We start from the raw sequence: 10738 nt of genomic DNA on the forward strand, positions 1-10738 counted from the left end.
CATGCCAATATCAACTCTGGCCAATATCCTGGCCAAGATTTATTCTGATCTGTTCTGTAATCCTAAATCCCATGGAATGAGCCAAAAATCTTGCCTTTTAGCTATCTCCCTTAAGGAAGGATGCTGTACTTTCTTGAAAGTATCTTTTATTATCACTTCATTGCATCTAACTTGTGGGTGAAAGTGATTTATTGAGAGCCATAAATTGTATGACAAAATAATAAAATTGGTAAAGCTGTTAGCAATCCTTCTTGGTCAAGTATTCTGCCAAATAGAAGTGCCAGACCATTAACAAAACAATTTGTAAGAGCAGGCTCAGGCCTTCCAAGGCAATCAGCCAGAATAGCAGAAGCACAAGCTTCAGCTTCTCTCCAGATCCCATGCCCAACCTATTTGGCACTTTTTGTAATTTGTCACCTTGGGCAAACATTTCAATCTCACTTGCCCATCAGCAGAACAAGTAATGAACCTGGAAATATGGGATGGTGTATATCAAGTGACCTATGGCTTCCTTGCTGCTAAGACCTTGGAGCAGAAATATGTAACATGGCTTGAATACCTTGACAATCTTGATTTTCTGTTTATTAGATCTCTGTGGGATGCAAAGTGTCTGAAAAAATTGCCCAGAATCAAATCCATGTGCAATACTCTACTGACTTTGGCGTAAGCTGGAATTATCTGGTCCCTCAGTGCTTGCCTGCTGACCCAAAATGCTCTGGAACTGTTTCTCAGCCATCTGTATTCTTCCCAACTAAGGGATGGAAAAGGATCACCTACCCGCTCCCTGAAAGCTTAGTGGGAAAGTAAGTAGAAAATTAAAGCCTGGATCCAAAAACACAGTCAATAGGAGAGACTGTTGTCAAGTCTGAAATTGTGTCTAATTGTGGGTATTCTTTCTCCCCTAACTCTAAGGGTTTCTTAACTCTAAGTAAACTTCTAGGATCAACTGACTTTAAGAGACTTGAGAAAATGGTCCTTGGCCTGTCATTCCATTTTCTAAACTTCGGTGTCATCAAATGGAAACAGACCAGTGATAGCCTTTGGATTAAATGGGAAGGTGTATTCTGCCTTACTGACCTTGTACACAGTCATCCACCAAGCACATGTGCTTTCCAATTCCATGATCACACAAGGAGCAAATCCTCATGCTATTTGTACAAGGTGCCTCATGGGTTTCATTTTCCTCTTATCACAAAGCATAATTTTCTACACCTGCAGTGAAAAGTAATTAGCGTGGAGCAGTGGTGAGCCAAGGTGATGAAACCATGCTTTGGAAAGCCTGTAGATAAGTTAATTTAAGGCAATTCTAAAAGATTTCCCTTCTACTGTAAAATTAAGAAAAGAGATGCATTAAACAAAATGACAGGCATGCCTCTACTGAATTAATCATACAGTCTGGCTAAATGAAAAACCTTCTTGTGAAACAGATTATGATATATGACCAGAACCTGCAGGGCCTTTGTAGAAGCATACACACATCTTTTCTAGTGTCCTGTGCATATCACTTACTATAGAACCACCCAGTTTTCTAAAATGAATCTAAAGGGCTTGTTCAGTTAGCATACTAAGAAACTAAATCACAATGCCTTCAGTTGCAGGTAAACAAAACAAAAACAATATCCAAACTGGATCAATTAGACATTTGTAACCCAGCACCAGTGGCTGATAGCTGTAATTCTAGACACTCAGGAAGCTGAGATCCAGAGGATCACAGTTCAGTGCCCGACTGGGCAGAAAGGTCTTCAAGACTGCATCTCAAATAAAAGGCCAGGCTAGAGATATAATTCAATTGATAAAGCTCCAGCTGAACAAACAAGGTGAGGAAGGCCCAAGGCTCTGAGTTCAAACTCTAGTACTGGTGTGGGGGAGAAGGCATTTGTTACATCAATAAGAAAAGAATCCAAAGCTGAGGGGACGTATCTTCAAGGGCACCATTTTTGTTTCCTGTCTTTCTCCTAGCTCCTCTGCCAGCAGCATTGGTGTCATCCTCAGCTCCCAGGCAGGTTCCACTATTAAACATTAAGATTCAGCTAGAAAACTAGACCAGAATGCTGAATCTGGTGGGAGAGAGTTGCTTTTCTTTCTTGCACTTCCTTGCACCTCACTGACACGTATTAACCCATTCCTGGCCGCTCAATGAGTAGGGAAGTTATATTATGATGATTATCTGCTATGAATCACCTGAAATGAACCACCAGCACTTACCATCCTATGCCCATTTTCTCCTCTATTGTCTTTTTCTCTAATTATGCAGTATAAGTTGCAGCCAGTAAAATTTTAACTGTTCAGATCAGTATTGTTTTTACTATTGTGTAATCCATGTAACCCCCACACACACACATAAAATCAAATACAGAACATGTTTATTGCCCTAGAAAGTTCTTTCATATGCCGTTTAATTTTTATCCAGGATTGTCCAACTTATTTTTATAAGATTAATTAGAACCTGTTTATTCCCTCAAAAGACAGAAAAAAAATCATGAATTAAAACTTTCTGGGAAATTCTGCTTTATTATAATCAGCTTAAAATTGTTTTCTAACTAGCATAGTCACTCCAAGTATATCAGTTATCTTCTGGGAATTCAGAAGTGGCTGCGTCCACCTTTTAAAATTCTAGAATTTTCTGAGGCTGTGTGCAGGCTGACAACTCTGCCGCGACCTCCCCCTCTGTATGATTAGTATAATTAGGGAGCCCAAATTGCCCCACCACCACTGAACTCCAGTTCATCTGATATCTGACTCATGAAAGGTACAGATTTGTATTGTGAAGATATACCTGTCGTTTAAAATAGAAATCTCACTGGTTTTCATTTGTCTTACAAGTTTGAATAAAATTTAGATGAAAGCAGCTACTTACTCATAGTACCATCAATAGAAAGTAAAAGAGAACAGCGGTTAGAAAACAGATTTTACCTAGCAAAAGTACCTTATGTGTCTTTTCAGTACGGAATATACAATGCAGCCAAAGGGACTTGAATGAAGCTGCCTTTTTTTTTTTAATTTTATTTTATTTTATTTGAGAACATACTGTACAGAGGGGTTACAATTACATGGGCAGGATAATGCATACATTTCTTACCAAGCATTGTAGCCTCCTCCTTTGTTTACCCTTCACCTCCCTTCCCAGCCTCCCCCCTCCCCCCCACCCAATCATACCCCCCTCCTCCCCTCACACCGACATTGTAAAGCTGGTTTTGACATGACATTTTGTACTTCTCATTGTTGCAACAGGTCCACCTGAATCCTTAAATTACTTGTTTGTCCCCATCTCCTCCACATGTTATACTGACATCAAATATAGTGAAAGCGGGGGTTACACTGTAGGGGAGGGAGAAGCTGCCTTTTGTTTTTCACTCTGTTGCCTTGTTTTACCAATAGTCCCGTGAGATTCAGGTTCTATCAGAAGTACTCAGACATGCAGTGGGCAATTGATAATTTCTATCTGGGCCCGGGATGCTTGGACAACTGCCGGGGCCATGGAGATTGCTTAAAGGAACAGTGCATCTGTGATCCTGGATACTCTGGGCCAAACTGCTACTTGACTCATACTCTAAAGGTAATGTTCTAATCCCTCACAGGAGCAGTTACTCACATTACAAGCCATGTCTAAAATCAACTTATATGGGAAACTAATGATCTATTACAAAGTCCTTTGGGTACCCCCCAGGAAATAAATCCTTTGATTGGAAACTTTAATGTGAAATAAGCACAGTGGCTTATGCCTATAATCCCAGCTACGTGGGAGGCAGAGATCGAGAGGATAGTGATTTAAGGCCAGTCCAGGCAAAAAGCCAGTGAAACTTCCCTCCATTTTAAGGAACAAGCCAAGTGTGATGGGTCACACTAGTAATCCTAGCTATGTGGGAGGTGGTAGGAGGATCAAGGTATGGAACAAATCCCAGGCAAAAATGCCTATCAAAAGAAATAACAGAGGAAACATAACCATGAGGCCCCCAGTTCAAAGTATAGTACTGAAAAACAAGAAAGGAAGAAAGTATTAGGATCAAATTCTCATCCAACTTTATTCATGTACTATTGTATACAGTAAAGAATATAAACATTCTGGCTTTCTATTTATACAGACTGTATATAAAGTCAGGTATTAATCCTTTTTTAACTCACATTTTCAATTAATAAACTGAATTTTTGTTCAGAAAATTCCATGTAATGGTTAATTGACGGTAAGAAGTGGTTGAATATTAAGAATAAAGAGGTCACTCCAGGAAGTTTTGCTGTTCGGCATTATTTGACATTCACCGTAGTTGCCACATACACATTTTATCTCTGTAATAAGTATGGTATATTCTCCATGAGGATGACAGAAAAGTGGCTGAGCTAAAAAGGCACCAGTGTTTGAAACCCAAGAAAAGCAAGCCAGTACACAAAACCTGCTCTGTCAGTCATTTTCGTTTCTCTTCAACACTTCAACAGCTTTGAAATGGAAAAATTACTCAAAATACAATTGAGACGATGCTGACTCATGACAGAAGGTATAAGTCCATTTCATCAAATGAGGAGGGCACGTGAGAAACCCAGCTTTATAAGCCTGGCATCACAAGTAACCTAAAGGTCCCATGTCTCATGAACCTTCAGATTTCATTAGGAGTCTGCAGTTGAACAAGAAATTGTACAAATCAACATTCTGAATTCAATTCAAATCCTTCTCATCAGATGATGTGTGGCTAACTACGCTGTCTTCTGACTCATAGTCTTACATATAAACCTTCATTTATAAAAATTGTATTCATTTGCCACCATTAGTGAAGTAAAGTAAGACTGGCAGGCAATTGTGTGTCTTTAATTATAGACTTTATGGTGTTCTAAGTTTGAGAAAAAGAGAATCTATTTAAATGGTCTTAACCACACAATAAGATAATAACTAGGTGACTCTCCCAAAGAACTATATATAATTACTGTAGCTATAACACATAGTTATCATTATATGTTTTCATTTAAAAATATAAAACTAATGCAAAACTGTATTATGGACAAAATGATTTCACTATGGAGAGACTAAAAAGAAAAAGTGATATTTGACTACATATACTATATCATATAAGCTATGTGTACACATATATTACCCACTCACAAATGTGCATACTATTATAATATTTTGTATATTATATAAAAATATATACCTATGTTTTGGGGTATTGCTTAAGTCTTTGCATACAGGATTTAACTCTTTTGCATAAAAGACTTCTAAATTCTAAATTATCTGTTGATTTAAAACTCTAAAACCTGCATTAAGCAATTAACATGATCTTCAGTATATGGTAGAAAAGAAAACGAGCTTTTTTTTAATGTGTTTGGAATAAAGCACTGAGCTCATCTCTTTTTTAGTGCTAGTTACTTTGTATTGTCTCAAGTATTACACTCCTTGGTTGTTATTTGTAATACTACCCACTCATCTTACTTGTCAGACTTTCCTGAAGGAACGCTTTGACAGTGAAGAAATCAAGCCAGACTTATGGATGTCCTTAGAAGGCGGAAGTACTTGTACTGAATGTGGAATTCTTGCTGAGGACACTGCACTCTACTTTGGAGGATCTACTGTGAGACAAGCTATTACTCAAGACTTGGATCTCAGAGGGGCAAAGTATGTTGGTTAATTTTTACTGTGACATTGTAATTTGGCCTCAAAGCAAGGAACACATGTGTTGAAGAAATTGTTATGCTAGACTTGAGTGTTGGTTCTAATTCATTCTTCTGATAGAAAATATGTGCTTGCATTTAGATTCCTACAGTATTGGGGACGCATTGGTAGTGAGAACAACATGACCACTTGCCATCGGCCCATCTGCCGGAAGGAAGGCGTGCTGCTGGACTACTCTACCAATGGAGGCATGTTTCTGTGTGAAAGCCAGATCCTGGAGCAGATTTCCACATTCCATTCACCATCTTTCAGAAATATCTTTGCAAAGCTTTTGCCCACAATGCAAATTGTGAAAGTCACAAAGAAAAAGTTAGAGATCTTGGTTGCGCTCCATGTCACCCATACCTGTGACTTCTGTGCTACACAAAATTCACCTAAAAGAGGAATTGAGAGAAATCACAGTAAAAATGAGCACCAAACTTTATGAATAAAGAAATATATTTTTCGCTTAACCAAAGCTTGATTATGCGTGATACAACTAAGTAATAAATTTTATATGAGTCTCCAAGTAAAAGACAAATTTTAAAACATTTTAAAGCATGTTTAACAGTTCATCTACTAAAAGGCATATAATAAACGCTCTAGAGACTCTACAAGGAAACTTGTTTAATTGTGAAAGAAAATATTCTGAATTCATGAGTTTGTTATAGAATATCAACAAAATTCTGATTTATTTTTAGATCATGTAAAGCTAAATAAAACTGGGAGTTTTTAAGAAAATATATTTTAGCAGACAGATACTATTCTTAATAACTATCTGATAGAAGAATCTATACTATTTTATCTCATTCAAAAAATGTTTTCTTAAGTAATTTAAACATTTCACTGGCAGTCTTATCAAGCAATAAAAAATAAATTTCATGCCAATCTAACTAATTACAAATTTCATATATTTATAATAATTATATTTTAATACTGGAAGTTATTGTCTATTAACATGCATGTGTCTTATTATTCATAAGACAGTACTCATAAGAACCTAAAACTTCTAAAAGCAGAAAATACATCATTTTTACTTCTGCGTATTTGTTTTGGCCTCATATATCTAAATATCCTTCTTCTAAAATCATCAGCCTCATATTAAAATGTTTCTAAGTACTGAATACCTGCATTCATGTCAGAAAAGTATTTTCATTTCCTGGTAAAAGATTTCTTTGTTTTATCTACAGTATAGTGATGATGGTAGGATGCAGGTATTCCCATATATCTTACTATGTTGATATGCCTGTGTTTATAGGAATCACTTGGACTTTGCTTCATGAGATGGATTTCCAGAAATACATTTCTGTTAGACATGACTACATACTTCTTCCTGAGGATGCCCTCACCAACACAACTCGACTTCGTTGGTGGCAGCCTTTTGTGATCAGCAATGGGATCGTGGTCTCTGGTGTAGAGCGGGCTCAGTGGGCACTAGACAACATTCTGATTGGTGGAGCAGAAATCAATCCTAGTCAATTAGTGGATACTTTTGATGATGGTAAGAAACAGTTTTCTTCCCTATGAGCTGTTGTCTGGTTATGTCTTCAGATAAGTTAATACGTTAAAGATGAGTATCTTCTTTTAAGTGTACTTTGAAAATAGCTCAAAATAATTTTATTTCTTGTAGCAGTTTATCACAGAAATACATATTGCAATGGATTAAGAAGTATAGCAAGAAGAACTTTGTATTTGTGCAACTTATTGGTATACTTGTGCAAGCAATTACATTTTAAGAGTAGGATAATCAGGGGCTGGGAAGGTGGCTCAGTGGTAGAGCACTTACCTTGCATGCATGAGGCCCTGGGTTCCATTCCTCAGCACCACATAAGCAGAAAAAGCCAGAAGTGCCACTGTGGCTCAAGTGGTAGAGCACCAGCCTTGAGCTGAAGAGCTGAGGGACAGCGTTCAGGCCCCACAACTGGCAAAAAAAAAAGGAGTGGGATAATCCTGAGGCTGGGGGTGTGGCTCAAGCAGGAGAGCATCTGCCTGGAAAATGAAAGATCCTGAGCTCAAACACCAGTACCATTGGGGTGGGTGGAGAGATAATGTAGTAATCATTATACCAGCATTTAGTTGGGGGTTTTTTGGGTAAATTTTTGTTGACACCTTGGATCTATATATTAAAGAAGATAAATAAAATAAATATCAGTCCTCAAGAGTAAGCCAAAAGCTAGAGCACATATACAAGTAATTCAACAGTATACCCATAACTTCAAGAAAATAACATGTAGCCGGGCGCTGGTGGCTCACGCCTATAATCCTAGCTACTCAGGAGGCTGAGATCTGAGGATCGCGGTTCAAAGCCAGCCCAGGCAGGAGAGACTGTGAGACTCCTATCTCCAATAAACCACCAGAAAACTGGAAGTGGCACTGTAGCTCAAGTGGTAGAGCACTCGCCTTGAGCTGAAGAGCTGAGGGACAGAGCCCAGGCCCAGAGTTCAAGCCCCATGACCGACAAAAAAAAAAGAAAGAAAAGTAAAAGAAAATAACATGTCACGTTGCTTTCAATTTACTTTAACAGAAGGCACTTCTCATGAAGAAAACTGGAGTTTTTACCCCAATGCAGTAAGGACAGCAGGATTCTGTGGCAATCCATCCTTCCACCTGTACTGGCCAAATAAAAAGAAGGACAAGACGCACAACGCTCTCTCCTCCCGAGAACTCATTATACAGCCAGGATACATGATGCAGTTTAAAGTAAGAGAACATGACTCTTCAAAATAAAAGTGATGTTCTGTTTGGGCTGTGAGTGGGAATGTTTATTCTGACAATTATAAGGCAGTGATGGATCGCATTCATTAACAGATGCCTCACTCATGATTGAAAGAGACCTGTATTCATGTGATTATATGAGCATAAATCTCTGAATATGTTGAGACATGGTAAATAACTGAATAGTGACTGTTGATTGTGAGGCATTATTATGTAGGTTTACTATTCAATTTTGTTGATACTAGGAATTGAACTCAGAACCTTGTATACTCAACCTTGTGTACTCTGGAGCTCAAGTAGGTGCCTCTGCCTACTTCTCTGTGTAACTCTCTCAAACACACACACACACACACACACACACACACACACACACACAAACTATGCCTATTGTGTTGACTAAGCCATTTGATTCGTTGTCTGTTCTCTCTCATTATACTTTCAGTTTCCTGTCTCTAACTTCAAGCTCTCCATTGACCCAGTTGTAAGTTCCCCAAACTTCTAAGATCTGGAGGATTTCTTGAATCTTTTAAATTTACATTTTTCATTTGGATAGAAAGATGGAAGGAAAGGCCTAAGAAGCACTCAGAGAGAATGATAAAGCAATACCAATTGATGTCTCTCTTAATGCCAAACCATTTTGGGGAAGTGGAGGTACTGGGTCTTGAACTTGGGGCCTGAATGCTGTATTTGAACTCTTTTGCTCATGCTAGCATTTGAGCCACAGCTCCACTTACAGCTTTTTTTGGTAGTTAATTGGAGATAAGAATCTCATGGGCTTTCCTTCCCAGTCTGGCTTCAAACCATGATCCTCAGATCTCCACCTTCTGAGAAGCTAGAATTACAGGCATGAGCCACTGGCTCCTGGCCAAGGATACTTTTTGAAAGTGATTACAGGAATACATTTCTCTAAACACATCAGTTATTAGACTATCCTTGTTTGCAAAGATTACAAATAGTAAGAATCTTTACTAGCAGAAATAAAATCATATTTGCTTTTTTGTTTTGAGCTTTGCCTTATGAAATTCTCCTCAGAGAATAGAGGACAAGGCTGGATTGTTTTTCACGTTAGTGTCACAAAGGCTGATCAAGGTCAGAATAAAAAAGCAAGTATATTAGAGCTTCCTTCTTCAAAGAATGTAGTGTAGAACACGACAGCCTTGTGCTTTCATCCGCCCCCATCTTTTCCTCTTCCCTGAATGGCTGTTCTCAGCCATTCCAGCTAATGAGGATTCTTTGGTTTTGGATTCTCTGCTAGTTTATCTGTTACATCTTTGAAAGCTCTTCTTTATATCTCCTTTTTCTTTGTCTTTCTTTTTGGTGTCTTTTCTTTTTTCTAATAGCAATTTATTATCTCCTGGATTATTACATATATTCACATACTTTTTTGAGACACTATGGGTTGAACTCAGGGCCTTGTGCTTGTCTTGCTCTACCTCTGAGCCATACTGAGTCCTTTTTGTTTGAGGTTATTTTTCAGATGGGGTCTTGCACTTTTTTGTCAATACTAGCCTTAGATTGTAATCCTCCTATCTGTGCTTCACTCATAGCTGGGATTTCAAATAAGTTGTGCTTTTTGAAAAAGAATCTTGATAACTTTCTAATTTCTGTTGAACCATTTTTTGGCTTTTCTTCCTCAGCCCTCTGCATGTCAGCATTTGTCAGTGCACCTCAGATTTCTTCTCTCTCCATAGACAGTCTGGCCATGGAGAACTTTATCCAATCCTCTGGTTTCGCATATTGTGTTGTGAAGAGCAAGTCTCTGAGCTGTGTATCTAACCCCTCACTGACTTAGTAACAGCTCAGTATTTTTCACAGTTTCCACATATTCTGACTTGGTTTGTTGGTTCTTCAACTCAACATATTAGTGAGCTCAACACCTTCTCTTCTACCTTTTTTTGACTGGTATTTACACTTGCTCAGCTGGCATGTTACCGCTTGAGCCACACCTCCAAACCAGCTCTTTTGCTTGTTATTTTGGAGATGGATCCTGCAGTCCTCAGGGTCTCAGCTTCCTAAGTAGCTAGGATTACAGGTGTAACCCAGCACCATTTCTGCAGATGGCACCACTTTTCACATAATCACGAACTTGAAATGATAAAGTACTCCGATTTTTCCTCTTCTGTTTTTTTTTTATTATCTTTCAGTAGTTGTACCAAGGAGTTGCCATTTAACAAAGCAGTTTATGAATACAATAAATCTTGAGCAGTGTCACCTCTTTCAGCATCCTCTCTAATCCCTCCCCTACTCACCCTTTCCCTCACTCTTCTTAATTTTGTAGCATATACATTGGGTTCATGGCTGCATTCTCTCCCTCTTTTACTCTTCATTTGCCCACCCCTACTCCACTCCTTTTGAGTACTCAGTTCCTGGTGTTTTATTTTGCTGAAG

General features: G+C 38.3%; 1 protein-coding gene across 1 annotated transcript in view; it reads left to right on the top strand.

Annotated features, from left to right (window-relative positions):
* The window catches only part of Reln (reelin), a 458334-nt gene that overhangs the window by 429579 nt on the left and 18017 nt on the right, over window positions 1-10738 (top strand). Inside the window, exons 52-57 of the mRNA XM_069996300.1 lie at window positions 589-803; window positions 3379-3556; window positions 5424-5599; window positions 5738-5844; window positions 6894-7136; window positions 8160-8335. Coding sequence (XP_069852401.1) covers window positions 589-803; window positions 3379-3556; window positions 5424-5599; window positions 5738-5844; window positions 6894-7136; window positions 8160-8335 — 1095 coding nt within the window. The remainder of the gene's footprint in view (window positions 1-588; window positions 804-3378; window positions 3557-5423; window positions 5600-5737; window positions 5845-6893; window positions 7137-8159; window positions 8336-10738) is intronic.

Source organism: Dipodomys merriami, unplaced genomic scaffold, assembly GCF_024711535.1.
Source record: "Dipodomys merriami isolate MVZ:Mamm:240054 unplaced genomic scaffold, mDipMer1.0.p SCAF_5, whole genome shotgun sequence".
Classification (NCBI taxonomy): domain Eukaryota; kingdom Metazoa; phylum Chordata; class Mammalia; order Rodentia; family Heteromyidae; genus Dipodomys; species Dipodomys merriami.